General features: G+C 44.9%; 1 protein-coding gene across 1 annotated transcript; it reads left to right on the top strand.

Annotated features, from left to right (window-relative positions):
- The first annotated feature begins 388 nt into the window (after positions 1 to 388).
- Positions 389 to 21642, top strand: wnt6b (wingless-type MMTV integration site family, member 6b). The gene is made up of 4 exons (XM_053439934.1): positions 389 to 1211; positions 10172 to 10392; positions 18119 to 18441; positions 19722 to 21642. Exons 1-4 carry the CDS (start codon positions 1129 to 1131, stop codon positions 20181 to 20183), a joined length of 1089 nt encoding a protein of 362 aa, XP_053295909.1. The 5' UTR covers positions 389 to 1128; the 3' UTR covers positions 20184 to 21642.
- The last annotated feature ends 443 nt before the right edge of the window (positions 21643 to 22085 follow it).

Here is a 22085-nt window from a genome sequence, read left to right on the forward strand (position 1 = left end):
TTTCTCTTTGTAGTAATGCGTATAAACGGTATGTTAGAAAACTATGTGACATAATGAAACCTCCCATCCAGATGGAGTCGTCAGATCGTGCCAGTCTCTTGGCACAAACACGGTATCAGAGAGCTGCTACCACACCTGTACTGACATCACCTCATTCCATAAGCTCTTATTTCGGGTCCACCATAAACACACTGTATGGCACGTCTCTCTCTCTCTCTCTCTCTCTCTCTCTCTCTCTCTCTCTCTCTCTCTCTGTGTTTGTGTGTGTGTGTGTGTGTGTGTGTGTGTGTGTTTACCCTCTCTCTGCTCTCTGCTCTGCGCCGGGTCCTCCTGCAGCTAATTGCGGTTTCTTTCTCTCTCTCCCCCCCTCATGAGTGACAGCGAGGATTTCGCAGCGCCCGGAGCGACGTCACACCAAGGTGGAAGAAGAAGAAGAGGAAGAGGAGCGCATTTTTTCCCTCCCATTATCATCCTAAGAAAACACATCGGCCCACAGACCGGTGGCACACTGCAGACACCTACCTGCAGCCGGCGCGCACCGCAGACCGCCTCTCCAGCGAAGTTCATCCGTGCGTCACTTCGGAGTGCGCAGGGAAGGAGCCAAATCCAACAGCACCACACAAACTCACACACCACGGTTTATTCTTATGTATTTGGGAAGCACCGATGTTCTTCTTCTTAGTTTTTTAGGTCATATCATAGTTTAAAAACAGGAAAGAGGCTCCGGGTGTCCTCGAAACCAGACTCGTTCCGTGCGCTTTTTTCGCCCTGAAAGAACTTTCCTGCTTTGGCACTTCTCTCTCCTCCTCTGACCGCCGCTGGAAACATGTGAAACACCGCGACAGATTACAGCTCAACGACAATGAGTAAGTTAACGACACCTTTTGAAAGTGGACGTCTCTCCTGCAGCCTCCTCGCCGACTTTGCTGCGCGTTAAGATGCGCCGGGCAGACGAGAAGTTGGATGATGAACCTTGTTTGCGCTTCCAGTGACATTTTGCTGAGTCGTACCGCCGCAGAACAAGAGCCTCCTATCTATTTCAGATGTGACCCAAGTCTCTGCTGGCTGAGCTGAGTCGCTTCAAACTTTTCGCTGGGGGAATCTCATTGAGGATTCGCAGCGCTCAACATGACTGTTATTCGCCTATCGCGGATCCAGCTGGCCCTGTTCTTCATCCTGCTCTGTCCGGTCAACATCATCGGACTGTGGTGGTAAGTGTCCCGCATGTTCAGCACGTGTGTCCAGGCTCTCCTGTCAAACTTGGATTTTTAAATCATCTCAGACCACCTAGTTTCGTTTCAGTCCTGCGCGTAAACATGGTGCGTAATCATGTTTTCTATTCACAGCACCGGTTTTTCACATATATAATACTAATACTATGAATTGTTTCCCCCTAATATTGAATTAAATAGTTAAACAAACTGTAAAATATTCCTTTAACCTATAATTAACTAATAATTGATAACAAAATGCAAGAGGCCTGGACTCTGGATGCCATTGAAACATTCTCCCACAGGTCACAGTTGGATCGGATGATGTGGGTGTAATTGCAGTGTTAAGCAGTTTATTATTATGATGCATCAATATGAGGGGTAAGGTGTTGGAAGAACAGCCTGAAGAGGGACAGAGGAGAAGGAGAAAGAGAAACAGAGAGAGGGAGAGAGGGAGAGGTGTCTGCTGCTCATCGCCTGCAGTAATACGGAGAGGAGAGGGAGATGGTGTTGATGGTGTGTGTGTGTGTGTGTGTGTGTGTGTGTGTGTGTGTGTAAGGTGGGGGATGGGGGGGGGGGGTTCAGGGTGAGGAATGTCAGGTGGCCCTCTAGGCGCAGGGGATATGTCATCATAAAACAATCCATATAGGCTCAGCTCCACAAGGTGTGTGTGACAGTCGGACAGACAGACAGACAGACAGACAGCCCATGCAGATCTGCTGATAACTTGTGGGTCTCTGTCTGTCTGTCTGTCTGTCTGTATGTCTGTCTGTCTCTCTGTGTGTCTGTGTGTCTGTGAATTGCTTCCGTTGTCTCATGTGCAGTGTTTCATTTAGACAACATCAATTGTTTTTGTCCTCATCTCTCTCTCTCTCTCCCTTACACACACAAACACACACACAGAGACACGCACACACGCACGCACACACACTCTTTTTCTGCAAAGTGGCAGTGTTTGAATGTGAGGCTTTGTGTTTTTTTTCCCCCGGCGAATCCTCCCACTGTTCATTCGCAGCCCAGTCAAGGTCAATGTGGGATGCAGTGTCACAGTGGACTCTACAGTGCGTCCTTGTATGACTGGGAGATGAACTGGCAGCTTCAGATGATGTCTCTCCACATCTGTTTGAGAGAGGGACACACGGCCTGGTTCCTCTGCTGAGTCTCCACTGGTCGATCCTCTCTCTGTGTGTGATCTTGGCTTTTAAATGCTACAAACTCCAACACTGATCTTATCCCAGTTTGGTTATTGCAAAGTCGTTGAATAAATCCTCACGGAGGCCAGACAACGATTGTACTGGGAGATTATGCATATTGACATTTAAAATGAGAATTCACTGATGGGTCAGTTAACGTTACTGCCCGTCTGTGTCTGTTGTGTCATCAATGTCAGAAAACTTGTTTTTCCTGTCCACCCCAAAAAATTGCAAGGCAGTTGTTTTCAGATGAATCCCACAACGGAGAGCAATTTTTTTTACGAGGATCCCGTGTGTGTGTGGGGGGGGGGGGGGGGGGGACACTAGGAGCAGTGTGGACGAGGAGCCAACATGGAGAAGAAGGATTTTCAAATGGACGAACTAAATCAAATTAACCAGAGGGCGATGATCTGCTGCTGAGTTGTGCTTCCACCCGGCTGTGGAGGGAGAGAGGGAAAAACTCTTTCCCCAGAGGGATCTCTGATTTGTTACTCTGCCGTCAAACACTCATTCAATTTGACTAAATCTGGTTAAAACTGTCGTGATACAGTTTAAACCAATTGAAATGATAATTTAAGATAAAAAAAAAAAACAGGTTTGGTTTTTCATTTTGAACAATTAAAACATTTCTATACAAGCAAGTAAGAAAAAAGGGAATTTAATAACAAATGTGCAAAAGAAATAAAATAAATGTAAAGCACTGAACTTGTATGAACCTTTATGGACTACACCTTGATTTTTATTTCCAAATAGAATAAGCACATCAAAAAAGAGGGTAAAAGAAATTCAACTTTTTCATAATTTATGGAGCTTAACTTTTATTATTTGCTTTCGCTTATTTGAGAGAACAATTCCCTTTGTGTATAACCTCTATTGCTTTGGCAGCACACACTACACAACTTTTATTTTTACGATGGATGAAGAGAATCAGAAATCATCAACTCTTCTTTTTTATCCCCATTGGCATACGTGCTCATCTTCTTTCACTCACTCACTTGCTGGCTTATACCCACTCGCTCGCCCAGACACCCAAGCGCACACATCCACGCACACACACGCTCTCTCACACACACACACACACACACACACACACACACACACACACACACACACACACACACACACACACACACACACACACACACACACACACACACACACAACAGCACCCACACCTGCGGGTCTCTCCCATGTCTGCCAGGACAATGATGCTCTCTGTTGAAAGCCGCTGGACATACCAGCGGACATCTCTCCTCCTCGGCCCCATGCGCGCTCCTCTTGAACGTCTCTATCTCTGCCTGTCTTTAGTCCTACTTGTCTTTCGAGGGAAAATACCTCTCACTGCAGATAGGTTGTCGCTGAAGGAAGGGCAAGAGAGAGAGAGAGAGGGGCAGAAAGTGGAAGAGATGAAATGCAGGGAGATAGCTGTCCTTTCAGAGCCTCTGCTGATTAGAGCGCTCTAATCATTTGGCCTGAGAGCAGAGAGCACGGCCTCCGAGGAGTGAGGAATGCCTTTGCTCTCTTACACTGGGTTTGACTGCGGTGCTTAGCAGGGCCAACCGCAACTTTGTGTGTTTGTGTGTGTGTCACAGAGCCCCAGTTTGGCGCACAGCCTGTCTGGAGCGTGTCACAGGACCACAGGTGCACACACACACACACACACAAACACACACAAACCCAGTGTGTGTCTGTGTGGTGAGGTTCGCTCCTTTGTGTGTTTATGTGTATGTCAGTACAAATACATCTTGATCCATGGATGCTGGTTAATCTGTTCAACGTGCACTCAGAGATGTTTAAAAAAAAGAGAAGCAAACGTCCAGTCGCACACTGAGGGAAACGTATATGTACACACACACACACACACACACACACACACACACACACGCACACACACACACACACGCTCACTGCCATCATCACCAGAGGAGGGTTTCGCTGTAACAGATCTTATCTTGTCCGCTCCGCTCCGAGTCTGAAAAGCTAGATGTTTAATCAGGTCCAGGGAGATGGGCACAGATAAAGATTATATGACTACGATGTGGGTTTGGCACCAGGTAGGAATCTAAATTAAATGTGTTTGTGTGTGTGTATGTGTGTATAGACATTGACGCTGCAAATAGTTCCAGTGCCAAAAATATATAAAGGGCAGAGAGCAACAAATAATCAAAGAAATATCTCATATAAAGGAAGAACTGGCAAAGTAACATGGCTTTATGATAACTTTAAATATCATGTTCCTGGAGGATTTCTACGTAAAGTGTTGCTCCTGCTGTCTGGAGTTTTGAGTCTTTTCCTGTTTTTCTTATTGCTCATGTAATTCAAAAGAAAACAGAAACTTTAAGTTTTGTTTTACCAGCTCTCATTTCTCATACGGCCTTCAACAGTGAGTCAGCTAAATATTCCCACCAAACAACGGGATAAATGATTTGTTCCAGAAGCTAATGCAGGATTGAGTTCCATCTGAAATGGTTTCTTTTGTCCATGGTACACAAAACATCAAGTCAAAACCTACGGCCACTTTATTGTTTTATTGATATAAAGATACCAAACAGCGACAATGACCCTTCAATGTCCTGTTAATGGCACGACAACCTAATCTGCATCTCCTAAAGCCGTTGATATTAAGTTATAATTATCTGGAAAAAGGGAAAACAACTTTTACAAACTTACTGACAGACATCAGCGATAAAGGCAGCAGCAAGCATCTCTGACTGTGAAGAGCCTGGAGAGGACTGGGATGTGTTTACTGGTTTCTGCTGCTTCGGTGGTGGTGAGGTCGATCAGATCAGATCCATCCTCAATGTGTCTTAGGAGCATTTACACTTGTACTTTTATGAAGGCAGGTTCTATCTGATTACAATATGATCGCGTAATTGTGAAAATTGGGAATCTCTTTCAGTAGCTTATGTATCACAACTTTCTAAACTTTTAAATAGTGTTCGTAAATTCATCTTAAAGATAAAATATGAAAAAAGTTATTCACAAGGGTATATATTATAGTGACTTAACAGGAAGTTTCCTTTTGATTCGCCTTTTATTTGCATCATATCTTCTTTATCATTGGCTTTGCCTGTCTCTGCTAAACATTGCTAGCTACTTAGCCTGTTGGCTCTTTTTTCCCTCCACTGTTTGTACTGGTCACTTGCAATGGTTCACTAGTAGTCATTGCCATTAACGTGAACAAAACCTAAATAAATTACCTCCTCTTTGTTTAAATTTTCATGGGTAATGGGGTTGAAGACAACAACTCCCATGATCCCACTCTCCTTCACAACATCATCACACCAGGTCTATTCCAGCTGAGGGCCCCCTTGCAGCTAAAGTTAAATATTATACATTTAAAATAAAATAAAAACTATTTCTTTAGATTCTTTAGATTTATTTCTTCAGTAACTAAGCTAAGTGTTCAGTTCCATGTAGGATGCAGGCTACTGTTTCCACTCACACCAGCCTTCAACACAACTCGTTTTCTCCACATTACATATCGAGGGCTGAGCTCATCCCTGCACCTTTCCACCCCCTCCTTGTCACATGGGCTCGTGCGTCTGTTGATATAAAACAGTTTTCATCTTTTGGCCGTCAGTGCCGTTGGGTGTGTCGCTGTTATTCCAAACGGAACAAACTCTGGACTGGGTTTTTTTCTTTATGTGAAATTGGTTTAGCGTCGGTTTCCCGCTGGTCACACTTTATTGCCACTGTTTAAATCGGGCGCGCTGCGAAATTATGAGTTGTGAAATCTTTTATTGCGACAGAATTCCATTGCACTAACTTAACCCCCTTGTTCTACACGACGAAACACAACAGGACGTGTTTGAAAGTGATCGACGTGTCCCGGGCTGCGGGGGTCAGGCAAACAGAGGGGCTGTTGTTGATGACCCTCTGACCCCCCCACGCTCCCCGCACAGGGACACCGCGTGGCAGGGATTCTAAGTCTGCTCCCATCCATCTCCGAAATGAGTTTGGCAGTGGAGACGCATTTTTACACATGTTTTTATTTTCTTCCCCATTTCATCATCACCTTGCTTATCTCTTTGTATCTCATTATTTCTCCCTATCGCACATTCATATCAATCCTCCCCCCACCCACTCATTTCTTTTTCTCCATCTCTCCCCGAGCTGTCTCCATTTGATCCTTTTCTTTTTCTCTCTCGCACGCTGGCGTCTCAGACTCGCGCTTGTCGTGACTGTCTTCATATCCGAGCATACTTGAGGGATTAAGGAGGGATGAAATTCACTCGTTCGTGGGCGGAGTGAAAAGAAAGACGGGTCCCGGTACAGTACAGCACTTTATCTCTGGTGCCGTGAGATGCTTTATGAAACCTGAGGTCGCGCACCAGCGTTTAATCTCTTCTCTGACCCAACTCTGGGCCCAGGAGACACAGAATAAGGCGGCCTATTTATAACATCTTAATTTGAAAGCGCTTGTTTTCTCCATTTCTGCAGCTCCAGTGCATTATGAACGACCTCTTTAAACGATTAGGATCTTGTTTACTTTCTTTTAAGCAATTAAGAGGAACCACGAGGTGAAGCAGTTCCCGATTGGAGAAGCTGTTAAGTTGTTGCGGGCGATAACGGCTGATAATCCTGATATCACTCGTCTTTTATCTCTGACTGCACAAACCTCGATCTCTACTAAAATGTTTCCCTTAAACCTCCTGATAAAATCACTGCCTGCACATCCTCGTTGGTGCATCGTCTGTTATCTGCACCATACATGACGGGCTGAGGAACAGTGCCACCTCACACGGGACGGATCTGATAACCTTCTGACTTTGAAGTTCCCTTCTCGCACAAGTGGATGTGAGCCTTTATCTGTGTGCAGGCCTTGGCTGCAGCCGATGCACCTGCTCGGAGAAGTGTGTGCATGCAAGATTGTGTGTGTGCGTGTGCAAGAAGTTTGAACGTGAAGCATCTTTGTCTAATTATTTGAGCTATAAGAGGGTCACATTGATCTGGATAAGCTTCACTTTCACTGGGACTGTAGAAGAAGAAGAAGCTGCAAACAGTTTACAACTTTTCCCTGCAGCAGTTTTTCGGGATCAGAATTAGATTTGCCCTTTATTATCTTTATTTACAGGTATATTTAATCTGATTTTACATTGCTCTCAGTGGACTAACATAGAAAAATAGATAAACAACAACAACAATAAAGTCACAAAAACGAGCAAATAAGTTAAAGAATGGTACAAAAATACTTAAATGGTCCTGACTGAACGATGGCATTTTAAAAGAAAGGTGGAGAATATGCAGCATATTGGAAACACTGATGACCAACACACCAACACACGGTTGTGAGTCCATGACAAATGATTCTGCTCTGTTAGTGTAACTCACATGTCTCTCTCTCCAAACAAGGGCAAGAATGCAGCGGCACCTTCACTCATCCCATCATCCAATGATTGCCCCCCATTTTTGGGTATATATCCAGCGATATGCTTTTCCACCCGAGTTCCCTTTGCTTTCAGCTTCACGCCCACATTCCCGTTCCCATCCTCACTGTGCCTCGTTTCTAAACCACTGAGGAGTATTTATCTTTTGTGATACTTGTCTCCGCCTCTAACTTTCAGACAGCGACAAGGGACTCCGAACAAAACTCCATCCTGTACGTTCACTAGTTTTACAACTCTACACCTCCCATTATAAAACAGCCAGGCTGGCTTTTGTGAGCTGCTGACAGAGCTTGCTTCCCAGAGATGCCGCTGGCACATGCACACGCACAAACACACACACACACACACACACACACACCCACACACCCACACACATTCAGATACGCACGCACAAGGCGATTCTCTTTCTCACGTCCATAAAATTTGAAGATTACATAGAAATGACACTTGCATGCGTTGACATCAGTTTTGCTTTCTCTGAATCTCTCTCTCTTTCTAACACACACACACCCAAACACTTACGCACACACACACACGTATGTATAGCCAAACACTTCCTGATGGAAATGGGTAGATAATGAGTGGTTGTTGAGAGGGAGTGTGTTTTGCTAAGTATTGTGCGTGTACCTGCTAATCAACAGGTACAGACTGTCTGTATGATCTAATTATCTGTGGGATTAACCCCCCTTCACACACACACACAGACAGACACACTGCACCCCACACATACAGTCATGTCTCCATGCTTACACACTTAATGCTTACTTATATTAATTTCCTCCTACCTATCTGCCTATAGTTTTTGAAGACCCCATGTGACTGTGTAATTTAATTTAGGTCCCCCAAACTGGACCACACACACACAGACACACACACACACACACACACACACACACACACACACACACACACACAATAAAACATTGTCTCCATAGCAATGTTGTCAATACACTGTCAATAATCCTGGAAGCAGTGGGTGTCCTTGGAGTGTGGACAGAGCACTATGACCAAGTGTGTTTAATATTTTTAAGATAATTTGAAGATTATACACATTAATCACCAGTCATCAAGGCGGATTATGTGGAATTAGGAAACTCCACTCCTCCTAATCTCCAGGCAAGTGGAATTATCCAAACGGATTACAAGGAAACCATAACTGTAATCTTTGCTCTCTTCCATTGTCATTTACCAAAGCTCACAGTGTTTGTTTGCTTCTGGGTAATACTTTCCATGCTGTTACTGGCAAAGAGCCTGACGCAAGATTCCCTATGAAATATGTTTCCATTCTATCGTGTGCTGGCCTGTTAGTCCGCCATATAAATAGGCTAATTACAATAAAAATAGATTGGTTCAGAACCACAGAAACACGGGGATGGAGTGTGCTCGGTGTCGGAGCCCCGTGCAGGAGAGGGAACGCACAGGGGGGTTTGATCTGCTTCTTAAAACAAGCTCTCCAAGCAGTTGAAAGGCACCAGCGAGTGGGATTAACACACACAAGGCTGAATGGTGTGAGGAAAGTTGAACATGAATAACTGCCTAATTACAGACTTGACAAATGGCTGTTTGTTATGGAAAGAATGGAAATGAAGGCATATTGTAAACCTCTCACATTATGACACTAAGCGGGCCACAGTCTCTTTCCCGTTAAGAGTTTGAATAAACTATTTATCTTTATTATATACACTCATCTGTCAAAGCTGCTGAGGAGGTCCGCAGCCTGTAGTGATCAAATGCAAGATATGTGTACATGTATTTTTTTCATGTCTTAAATATTTGAAGTACACGAGGCGGGCTTGATTTATCTTGCCACGCAATTAAATACTGATTTACTGTAATGTAATATGTATGCTTTTCTCTGCGATGGGTTTAATCTGGGAAGAACATAAGGAGGCCCCGGTTGTGTGGTTTCAGCAGTGAGGTTCTTAACTTCGGCAAAAATCTCCCGAGAAGCTGTATCATGTGGAATCTAGAAAGTCGGCCCTCTGGTTTACCAAAAATCAACTTAACGTCAAGATGGACTGTAAACGGCCCGTCTGCTGAGAGGCTTCCAACTGTGGGCCTTCCAACTCGGGGAGGACCACACACTCCTTCCACGTCTGTGACTGTGACAGGAGGAGATGCCTCTGGGAAACTCTGCTCCCTTGTCTCCCATGTTCCTGTTCCAGGAGCACATTGTCGCTGAGATGTGGTGGGAGGAGTTGGCAGGCAGAGCAGCCACAGGGGGAAAAAACTGAAAAATGTTGGTTTGCGGCGGCTGATGAGCGCGGCCGCATTGTTTACTGTGCCATTTGGGTTTGAACAGGTGTTGCTGGAGTTATCGTTTTCACTCTGCAATTGTTCTCTTCCCCTTGGTTTTACATTGTTTATGCTTTGGCAGGGCGGTGGGCAGTCCGCTGGTGATGGACCCCAACAGTATCTGCAGGAAGGCCAAGCGGCTGGCGGGGAAGCAGGCCGAGCTGTGCCAGACCCAGCCGGAGATCGTCAGCGAGGTGGCCAAGGGGGCCAGGCTCGGCGTGCGGGAGTGCCAGTACCAGTTCAGGTACCGCCGGTGGAACTGCACCAGCCACAACAAATACTTTGGCAAAATACTGCAGCAAGGTGAGTAAATGAAGAATGCACTCTGACATCTTTCCCTTTCCTATCTGCACTTTGCTCCTGGTGTCTCTTGCTTGTCCATATCTTTAGTATAAAGCTGCAACTTGTTTGCTTGTTTAGAGGAAAGAGTGCAAACGTGGAAGCAGCATGGGGCTCTGTAAGAAAAGGAAACACAAACTAGAACCTATAAAACTCTCAAATTAACATATACTATAATATGCTGATCAGTGGTTTTGCAGCATTTCAATATATTTATGTAAGGAAGGATAAGGCAAGTTTATGCGTATACCACGTTTCAACAACAAGGCAATTGTGCAAAAGTGCACGACATAAGATATACAGGGTATTTAAAAAACAATAATTTAAAGACAAATTAAATAGAGTTAAAACTAATAGAGGTGGAAAAATGAGCATATCCCAAAAGATTCCTTTCAACAAGTTGTTTGGATTTGGTGAGAAAGTGAAAACCACTTTTATTCGACTCCCAGATTTCTGACCGCCGATCTAAACGATCTGATCTGATCTGATGGAAGAGAAATGAATTCCCATAACCACCGTTGCTCTCTCCACCAGTTTGACCAAAACTATTTCACATGATTTTGAACCCCATGCATAAAAAAACGCCTAAAAAAAAAATTGTCATGTCCTCATTTTTCCAACTGCGCCTGCTGAAGGATCTGAACCCATGACCTCATGACCGCAGCCGGCGGCCTTACGTCAACCTGAGGTCAGATCCCTGTCTAATGGCAGCTCGACAGACAAGGGCAGCTGTTGTGTTTCAGACCAGACGTATTCACACTTGACTGACTCCTCGTCTTCATCAGATCGGGCACGCTTGAAATGATCAACTAACATCTTAACATCTCTCCTAAGATCTCCTGACATCTTCCTCCCGCTCTTTGAAGTCTGTAATATAACTGATGCTGGGTCAGCGCTGGGGCTTTTGCAATTACTGTGTTGGTTTTTTCTCTCATATGATTAAGATTCATAGAGAACTGCCTGTGTCCTGTTGGAATGGTAGTACAGAGGACTTTCATCTGTGTGTTTAGTCAACAAACAGGCAACAGCTAATATTATAACTCAATTAGTCTTAATATGGCCACAATAAAAGTATTGAAATAAACATTTTTAAAGATTTGTGATGGATTCTCGACTTCAGTGCAAGCAAACAAGATTCCTAGTTTCCATATTGAAGTAAAACACAGACAGAAAAGCAGAGCAACAACCATACATATCTAAAAATATGTGATATAAGTGATGGGGTCACACTCCAGTGACAATGCAGAACCTTGTATTTTCCAATCTCCCCGTTGTCGACCTGCCCCTGGCTAATGGGCCGCACCATAGTCAGGAAGCAGAGGGGAGACTTCGTGTTCTGCCCTCGGGCCAGAGTTGGCACAACCCAGGAACTTGGGTGTTGTAGAACTTTTAGTTCACTGTTCACATCCTGCTAAGTTCTAAATCTGGGTATATAGAGCTCACGCGAGAAGCCGACACTATCGTGAGCAATTGTACAACTGGATCGCTCTGCAATTTTTTCAACCTGGCAGTGTGGTTTCAATGCCGATGTGTGTGTACTTCAAACAAAACATCTCTTATTAGTGAAGCCAAAGCGTCTCAAAGGCCCCCTGGTGGCTGGCTGCAGTGTAGGTTATCCACCCTGCCTCCTCCATGCTAGTGGATGGGACATAGGCCAAACCAAAAAAGTCAAAGTACACGTCAAATATATTTTTGCAAGGATGGTTTCAGTGATTGAAAATTGAATGAAACATCATTGACTGCTGAGACTGACTCAAGATCTGTCAAGTGGGTGAATTGGTGGGACCTTGTTACCGCAGCACCATTATTGCTTTTCATTGGGACAAAGGCAAAAATCGTGTCCCTGCATCGAACCCTGAGGCCTGAGCCTCTTTTGTCGATTTCTACAATAGATCTACGTTTGTCGGTAACTCATGCAGCTGAAGTTGATATGTTTTAAATGCATGTTGTTTTGTCTCTTATTTCATCTGAATTTATGACTGTACCAGTGTTGCCAGTGTCTCTGGCAGAGAAACAAAGGAGAGAAAAAAGAATGAAGACAGAAAGAGGGGAAGAGGGAGACAGAGGGAAGGAGGGCAAGAATCTACCAGTAGGAGACAGACTAGCAATCAATCATAAATTCCAGCCTGTCTACACGGGAGGCCAAAGTGCCTCTCTGTTTTGAAGTCTTTGTCCTCAATTACCTGGATCTGCTCTTAATGGCTGTTTATCATGAACTACCAGTAAACGTCACAAATTAAAGTGCCTTTGTGTTTAATGGACTCTCTCTTTAAGTGCTTTACTTAACCTCATTGACCTCAGTTTGCAGTTTTATGTGATTATACACAATTATTCTGACGACAACAGCTTTTCTTTGTGGAACAACGAGACAATCCTGAGGAGAGCGGATGCAGTCGGCTGTCTGATTATCCATCTCTGTGTCCATGCGGGTGGCGGGCAGACACAGGATCTTTCATTGTGCACTTATGACGGAGTTATTCAGTGACACACGCCTCCCAACTCTGCGGTGAAAACAGAGCCACAGGGTGTTTGGGTCTGGAGAACAACCAACACTGCTGCACCACCTTTTTTCTGTCTCCACACTCTGAAGAAATATCCCCAGGCTATCAGGCAATCTTCAGCCATTATTCAAACACAAACCTGGCTGCACTTGTGTTGTGCTGCGTGTTCCCCCCAGAAGATGGGATTCGCTGTGTGGCGCGGGTGCACTGCTGTGTGTCAACGTGTGTGTCTGACTGAGGAACAGACTGTGTACTGTAGCTTGTCAGTTGAGGAAGAAGATAAGTACAAGTGATTCTGCTTTAATGACTGTACAGCTAACAAGCATGGATGTGTGTGTGTGTGTGTGTGTGTAGGTTAGTGTGACTATGTGTGTGTGTGTATGAAGACTATCCCGGGTATGTGACTGTGTGTGTGCACATATGTGTGTGTTAATGTGTGTGCATCTACCACATTCCTTGTTTTGGATGATTAACATGATAATGGATATATTCTATATCTAGCTGCATGAAATATAAACACAAACACACACACACACAGTCACACACACATTTCCCACCTCATATGTCTTCATCCTCGTCATATCTGTGTCTGTATCCATAAGTGTGTGTATAAGTGTGTGTATAAGTGTGTGTGTTATTGTGTGTGTCTGAGTATTTCCTGTTTTGGATGACGAATATGATAATGGGTACATTGTATATATAAATGCTTTTCTTTGTGGAACAAAGGATATATATATCTATATCTCTATATATACTGTATATAGAGATATAGATATATATCCACCTGCATTGCAAATAAACACACACACACACACACACACACACACACACGTAGATACATGTGTGTGTGCGTTTGTGTTGGTATAATAGGGGTTTTAGAGGATTTCACAACATTCTGAAACTCACATGTGTGAATGAATGAACATGTCGACACAAGGATGAAAACTTATTATGCCTATTATGAATCAAAATGTTCTCTCCTCTGGACATGAACCTCTCAGGTACAGTTGGCTCCGACGCACAGTTGAGTTTGTGGTTTCTTGTCATTAAGTGGGAGCTATTATCATCTGCTGCTTGATCTCTGCTCTGTTGAAATAACACACAGAGCCTGGAGCAGTCATGCCTGGCAGTGCGAGCCAGCCAGCATGCAGCAATGCTGGTAATCACATAAGGGATGCTGCGGCTTTTCTTTTGAAAGTGAGATTGTGTATATGAATGTGTGTGTGTGTGTCTGTGTGTGTGTCTGTGTGTATGTCTGCTCGTGTGTGTGTGTAAGTGATGTTGAATTAACAAGAACTTTCGCTCTGGGCCGTACAATGGTTGCACATTAATTAAACCAGTTATTAATCATAAATTTCAGAGATTTCTCTGTAATGTCGTTCAAAGGTAGACACACACATGTATATAGACATGTATACACATGTTCACAGCTTCACACACATTGTGTTTTCCTGTTCCATATGTAACTGGCAATTATAGGAAATGGAGAGGAACTACTATAGCCCTCTGTGTGATTGACAGTGTGCAGTAGTGAGTCTCCCTGATCTGATAATGGAAGCTCTCTTTACGGTTTGATTCCGTGTTACAAACCTGGCAGGTACACTGGGGGGGGGGGGTGCTGCACATAAAGGGCTGATCAAGTCTAAATACATAAAACAATAAATGTCAGGATGTTGTGTTTTGGCATCTGTGAGATAAGGGAGCTGCTGTGGGTTTCAACACCTGTGCACCACTTTCTGCAGAACTCTGTTTGTTTGAGTCCCATTTGTGAGCAGGGGGGGGGGGGGGGGGGGCTGGAACCAATCCCAGATCCCCACTACCTATTCCCCATGCAGGTAACAGGGGACTTAATACATGTGACTGCAAATAGTTTTATGTTTCCAATGCACAAAAAGAAAGATAATATTCAATACAATGAATTAATATAGTAGTTTATGGATTCCTACACCTGAGATTATATTGGTGACTGCCCCCCCCCCCCCGGTCCTCCAACTCTGATACTTGGGCATTTGACTAGACGGCACCTGATGTGATCATCGGTGTTGGCAGATGAACCAGACCGCCCTCCTATCTTGGCCTGAAAGTCAAACCATTAAAAGAGTATGTGCTAATTCCTGCAGAAGGGCCTTGTGGAATTAGGAGCAGACAGAGACAGGCCCAGACACCGGCCGTGGCGGAGGATCTGTTTGGAATTCATGTCTCGGAGGAAAATATGAAACAGGGCATTTAAATCATCAGATTTTTGATCTTGCTTCTTTTACACATAACAATACTTTCGGTTTTCTCTGTCTCTCTACTTGTTAACCCTCGGCGCTGTCGGTCTTTCTCTGTCCACTTCTCATAGGATTTATATTTTTGCTCCAAGTCAACAGGGGGAAAAATCAAATCAAATATTGAGAAAAAATTTAATATATGTCAAGTGACACTTCCCTCATGCAGGTTTCCTTTATGAAACGCTGTGTCACACACCAGTTCATCTGAGGACATCTGGAGAGGCTCCCAGCTTGTTTGGACACAGCTTGTGTTATTATCCCCACATTGTTCTAATAATGAGTTGTGTGCTGAGGTTTTTTCACATGTTTCTCTGAATAACTCCAGGGATGTTTTAAAGGTGACACATCTCGGTTCCAGTGTGTCGCTCCTACTGAAAGTCTTTTCTGTTAAGCAGCAGCAGCAGCAGCACAGAGGTGTGGTCTTTTTGAGGCTGTGGGCGCACACACACACACACACTAACACACGCACACGCACACGAACACACATATCATTGACTTAAGTCCCTAAAGGAGCAGAACCCATGGAGACCCAAATTGTGTCTCCAGAGTAACACCATGATTAGTGTCACTTCAAAGTGCCCACTGTGATATGAGAATAAGTACAGACACACACACACACACACACACACACACACACACGTAGAGAGTCACTTACACAGCTTAGCCTGGCATCAGTCAGAGCCAAACCTAAACAAACCTAAACCACAAGATAAAAAACATTAACAGTATTTTCTGAAATGTCATAAATGTTTGATATCTACATAAACCAGTTCTTCTCCAACGCACATTCGGATTCACATGCACGCACACAAACTCACACAAATTTGCCTGCATTAGAGACATCTCTGGGTGTCGGGGTGCACAGCTGGTATTGATATCACGGCGCGCTGGGGTGTGCAGGTTTTGTCGCACGCCATCTCCCCTCTGTGTGTGCGTGTGTGTGTGTTTGTGTGTGTGCGTGCGTGTGTGTGTGTTACCATTCCTAATGAATCCCATTCTCTGAATCATGCGATATGGAGTTGGCAGTGTTGACGGTGGTGACTGCACGCTCACCGCCTTCCAGCTCTTTAGAAATAAAAGTCCTCTGCTCAGTCTCCACACACACACACACACAAACACACACACAAACACACACACACACACACAAACACACTGGCTGAACAAGTGGCTGTTCTTCACTCTTCACTCGCCCTAATACATTTGTTTTATGTCTCTTTTTTGTCTTTGTCTGCTTTAGACGCAAATCTTTAAACATGTCACACTCGATGCACGTCTCCTCTCTTAAAAAGCTTCAGTCATTTCCCAGAGCAGCTGGTTGTTAGCACGTGTTACTCAAACAGGAATTAAATGGTGCGTTATTCGGGACTATTTACAGCAGCATGCACTCAGTGTTCTCCTGCAGGGTTATACAGCTTTAACAGCAAGTGGGCCAAATGGGAAAATCACTGCTGGTTCTGATGTCACACGGAATATGAGTCAATTACTGTCAACAAAGAATTCTTATATTAGTAGATATATTATTAATGGTATAAACTAGTGACATGTATTGTTATAATCAATTCCAGCAGCCATCAGTCTGCACAAATAGAAGGAAAGCTATGATGAAGGATTGATGCAGATGTGCAAAACGTCACATTTCACCACAAAATACACAAATATATTTTGTGACAGGTCCACATCCAGAAATATATAAAACAAGAGGATTAGAATTAAACTGTTTCTATTGATTTGAAGTATCTCAGACAGAGCTTTCCATCCACACAGGAATGGGTAACCAGTCAGTGGGGAAAACTAGGCAAACATAGAACGGGAGCAGATAAAACGAGGCTGCTCAGAGATGTTGTAGTTTTATTATTCTACTCACATATCAGCCCGATTTGAGGACCATAGTATTCTGGAAGATAGAACATTTCAAAAGGGCCGTTTCCAGACTGCAGGCCACTTGTTGAACAGGCCGGCTCGTTCATGGCAGCAGGACAGTGTTGAGTCAGAGGGGAAATCATCTTTATTTTTCAGAAACAGTCACAGCAGCAAAGTGAATTCATTAGAATGCCTCGCCTTAGTTAAAAAGCGAATGATGGAGGGCGTTCTCTCAGACTCTTTTGCTCTTTCCTTGTCGAGCGAATGACAATAGCAGCAATAACTGAGAACAAAGATGTGTTGAGCTGAGGCCGAGAGCCGAGCTGAAGCCACCGGCGAGGACAGATGATCAATTTGCAGTTGTGGCAGGACGCGCCTTCTGCCAGGAGGGTTAAGCTCGGTGCCCAAAATAAACCAGCAGCTGTGCTGTGTGTATATGAGTGTACGAGTGTGAGGCTGCATGTGTGTGTGTGTGTGTGTGTGTGTGTGTGTGTTTGTGCATGAAAGAGAGAGAATTAGCTATCCTCTCAGCACTACAAATCCAGTGGCGCTTGAGATTGCAGTAATGGACCAGGAGTGAGACAAAGGTGCTTTCATCCCGTTCCATGTAGCTGAGATATTGACGGGCTGGACGCGGGGGGGGGGGGGGGGGGGGGAGACACATGCCTGGATGAGTAGATGGATGGAAACAAACTTCTTGCACTCGGGGGGGGGGGGGGGGGGGGGGCACTCTCTCTCTTTTTCCTAGTTGTTATCCTTCGATTGATTGTGGAGGACACGCGGGACGATCAAATACACCCCCCCCCCCCCCCCCCCCCCATCTGTCAGTGAAAAAAGTCAACAGATGTCTGGTGTGATGTGGTGACATGAGTGTGTATGTATCATGTAGATGAACTGTCACTGTTTCATAATGAGATGTTGAATGTTTTCAAGTTTTGAAATGATTTTGAGTTTTAACATAGATTATGAATAATTCCTTCAAATGCAGATGTATCATTTAAATAATTATATGTCTTAAAGATGAAACCCTTCTCTCATCGGTCTCTCCCCCTGCAGATATCCGGGAGACAGCCTTCGTTTATGCCATCACGGCGGCCGGGGTGACCCACGCCGTGACCCAGGCCTGCAGCATGGGCGACCTCCTGCAGTGCGGCTGTGAGGCCACCAGGAACAGGGCCCCCCCGAGGCCGCTCTCGCCCTCGCCCTCCTCCTCCTCCTCCGCCCCTGGGGACGGAGTCAAGTGGGAATGGGGGGGCTGCGGAGACGATGTGGAGTTTGGTTATGAAAAGTCAAAACAGTTCATGGACGCCAAGAGGAGGAGAGGCAAGAGCGACATCAGGACGCTCATCGACCTGCACAACAATGAGGCCGGGCGGCTGGTAAGAGAACGGTTCAGAAGGAATTCCAGAATGTGTCTGTGTTTGTTTTGCCTTAATATTCTGAATTAGTCGAGTTAACAATAAATTCATCAAAAACATTAATGTAACAGCATTAAAACTCTTCATTCTACCACAACTGGGCTCAAGCCAGGGCTGATGTTTCCCTTCAGATTAGCACCAGAGCTGCTGCTCGCCCTCTGGAATACTTTTCATTCCACGAACACGCAAGAGAGAAAGACATCGCTCGGGGCCAGATCTGTGTAGCACGCCGTAAGCCGATATTCTGACAAGAGTCAGGTTTCTGAAACACAAAAACAAGAGCGTGCCACACATTTTGTTTTCAAGCCTCCGAGGCAGGTAGCTCCTAACGTTTCCAAAGCCTCTGTTCAAGTTTAAAGTTCCTCTTTGTAGCTCGTTCGAACCCCGGATGAGTTATAGGCCCGACAAGCTACCGAAAGAACAGGGGGGGTAAAGTAGCAACTCAGATTAAGTTAATTATCGTGTTTGCTCAGAGAATTTATAGTTCTGCTCCAAGATCCCATTTGGTTTTGAGTGTTTTGTTGCAGCCACCTGCGGAAATGTTGACACACGAACGAGCACAACACCGAATTATAAAGTTCACTTGGGTCGGGGTCAAAGGAAGGTAGAGAGAGAGAGAGAGGAGAGAGAGAGAGGAGGATTTGGGAGATCGTCCATGCATGCACGCCTACTTGTACGCACACTTTGCAAATATTTGTGTGTGTGTGTCTGTGTGTGGGTGCATGGTCAGGTGTGTGTGTGTGTGTGTGTGTGTATGTGAGTCTGTGCATGTGCGTGTGTGATGGGTTAATTATGTGCAGTATAAGTGAATGATCTGTTGTCAAGGCTTGTTAGATGTAGGAAGGCCCGAGGCAACGTGGAGGGAGGTGGGGGGGGGGGGCTGTGGAGCTAAATTCCTTCTGAATAGCGTCTGCTTTTATCTTACCTATCTATCAGTGTGTGTCTGAGTGTGTGCATGTGTGTGTGTGTGTGTGTGTGTGTGTGTGTGTGCTTGTGTGTGCGTGCGTGATCCGGTGGCTTTGTCTGTGATGTATCATAAAAACATACTAATAAATTACTTCTATAGAAACCCATTTGTCAAAAGCAGCTCTTCTTCACTTGAGGTTAAAAGTGTCTTTGCCCCCTATTTTTTTCAGTTTGATCAACCCTCTCTCTCTCTCTCTCTCTCTCTATTCTTTCTGTCCACCTGTTTGCCCCCGGTCACCTCCCCCCCCCCCCCTCCACCCGTCCCCCCCTCCCAGGCGGTGAAGCTCTACATGCGGACAGAGTGCAAGTGCCACGGCCTGTCGGGCTCCTGCACCTTGCGCACGTGCTGGAAGAAGATGCCTCACTTCCGCGAAGTGGGCGACCGGCTGCTGGAGCGCTTCAACGGCGCCTCCAAGGTGATGGGCGGCAACGACGGCAAGACCCTGATCCCCGTGGGCCAGAACATCAAGCCGCCGGACAAGCAGGACCTGATCTACTCGGACGAGTCGCCCGACTTCTGCCTGGCGAACCGGAAAACCGGCTCGCTGGGGACGCGGGGCCGCATGTGCAACAGCACGGCCATGGACATCAGCGGCTGCGACCTGCTGTGCTGCGAGCGGGGCTACCGGGAGGAGACGGTGGTGTTCGAGGAGAACTGCCTGTGTCGGTTCCACTGGTGCTGCGTGGTCCAGTGCAAGAAGTGCCTGGTCCGGAAAGAGCTCAGCCTCTGCCACTGATGAACTGAGGTGTGAGAGTGGTCAGATGTAGTTTGTTCTAATGACTTCTGTTACTTTTTGAGGTGCGTGCTTTAGTTTGGCCACAGTGTGAAAGATGGATTTGGGTTTTTTGCACCAGTTTCAATCAGAAAATGTCCCAAAAATGAACTTCCAGATGGTGTTTGACTTCCAGAAGGACATGAGAGGCTGGAAGGTGCAGAAGGTCAACACAACCACACGGCAACCAACAGAGAGATGACACAAAAAGAAGACAAATAAAGAAACGTTTCTTTTCAGAACTACCTATTTCTTATTTTTCTTGTTTGTGAAAAAGGACCAAAGAATGTGAAACTGTGTTTTCCATCTAAATGAGAGAGGGAGCTCGATGCCAGGAGGAACGAGACATGACCTTCTCCTCCTTCCACGAGTTCAACCAGCGTGTCAATGATCCGCCTCATTTAATCGTGCATTTCCCTATGAAAACAGTTAGTATCATGGTTTTTAAAAAGTCCTGCACGTACTGGTATCTATCTGTCTATGCTGCAGCATCCCAGAAAAGTAATGGATCATTGATTCCTGCCTGTTCACCACCAGTGTAGCTGCAACTCCATATTTTTCAAAAGGAAAGATGCTGGTCTTGACTTTCTTTCTGCTACTGCATAAAAAAAAACAAAGGGAAACGGAATCACATTATCCAATTTGAAGAATGGTGTCGACACTTTGGGTTTTTGCAGGTGTGGACTCGGCCTGTCAGCAGAGACTGTTATTTATATATAGATATGATGACAAGACTACTCACCTCCATCTCCCTCAGAAGCACTTTGCATGTGACGGCTGCCATGGACTTCCTCAGTAATTGTTTGGCAATAAAACTTTTTTTTTGAGAGTCGGCTGTTCCTTGTTCACCAAAGGACAAAAACCTGTGTTTGACAAAGATGTTCGCTAATCGAGAAAAATGTATATGATGTATTTTTTGTTTATCTGTTATGACGTACAGGGCTGATGTAATAATGCACTTTGGATGTTGGCTCTCATTCGATACGTGTGTGTGTGTGTGTGTGTGTGTGTGTGTGTGTTGTGTGTCCACGTGTGCTCGTCGGAAGGTTCCCGGTTTGATTGTGTTGAGCGTGTTGAAGTGTCCTTGAATGAGTGTGTGAGTGTGTGTGTGTGTGTGAATGGGTGAGTGAGACGCACATTGTAAAGCACTTTGAGTGGTCCACAGTCTAGAGAAGTGCTATACAAATGCAGTCCATTGACCATGCGTCTGTGCAGGTAGGCCAGTTATCACCGCACCCTTCAGTGGACAGTTCCTTTTATATATATATATATATATATATATATATATATATGTATCTGTAAGTTGCTGTCTGACGTTAAACTGCATTGTGTCGGTTATTAAAAGCACACGGCTCCGTGACTCTCTGTCTCCCGGGCGAGGCAGACCAGATCTTTTTTATCTGTCCATCAACCTTTCATGTCATCTCATCTACTCGAGAGTTTTATTACCAGACGATGTACAGCGACATATACTGAACTATAACACTGCATCGCCTGCATTCATCTTGCTGTTTGTGTTCCGGCTGAGCGTTCAGGGACAGGATTTTATATTTGACTCTTGAGGATTCAGAATCATCTGGATGGTTCATGTGTCACGTTGCAGATTTACCTGATCTTCCCACAGTTTCCAGTCTCGGGCCAAAATGAAATCACAAACTTTACCGTGGATCATTATTCTGATGTGTCCACGCTGCTATCCGACTGTTAGTGTCAGCAGTCACTTTCTTCTCTTAACGTTCTGCACATTTATAGACTATTGTGATTTTATCTTCACCCACTTTTCAGCAGAACTGAACGTTTGTATGAAAAATGCCCCAATTTTCATATTTTGCAGTTAGACAGCACAGAAGTACTATAAAGTAACTA

This window comes from Pleuronectes platessa, chromosome 14, assembly GCF_947347685.1.
Source record: "Pleuronectes platessa chromosome 14, fPlePla1.1, whole genome shotgun sequence".
In the NCBI taxonomy this organism is placed as follows: domain Eukaryota; kingdom Metazoa; phylum Chordata; class Actinopteri; order Pleuronectiformes; family Pleuronectidae; genus Pleuronectes; species Pleuronectes platessa.

Coding starts and splice junctions, on each gene's coding strand:
- wnt6b (XM_053439934.1), top strand. CDS start 1,129: ATGACTGTTATTCGCCTATCGCGGATCCAGCTGGCCCTGTTCTTCATC. Junction 10,393..18,118: donor TGGCAAAATACTGCAGCAAG/GTGAGTAAATGA, acceptor CTCCCCCTGCAG/ATATCCGGGAGACAGCCTTC. Junction 18,442..19,721: donor ACAATGAGGCCGGGCGGCTG/GTAAGAGAACGG, acceptor CCCCCCTCCCAG/GCGGTGAAGCTCTACATGCG.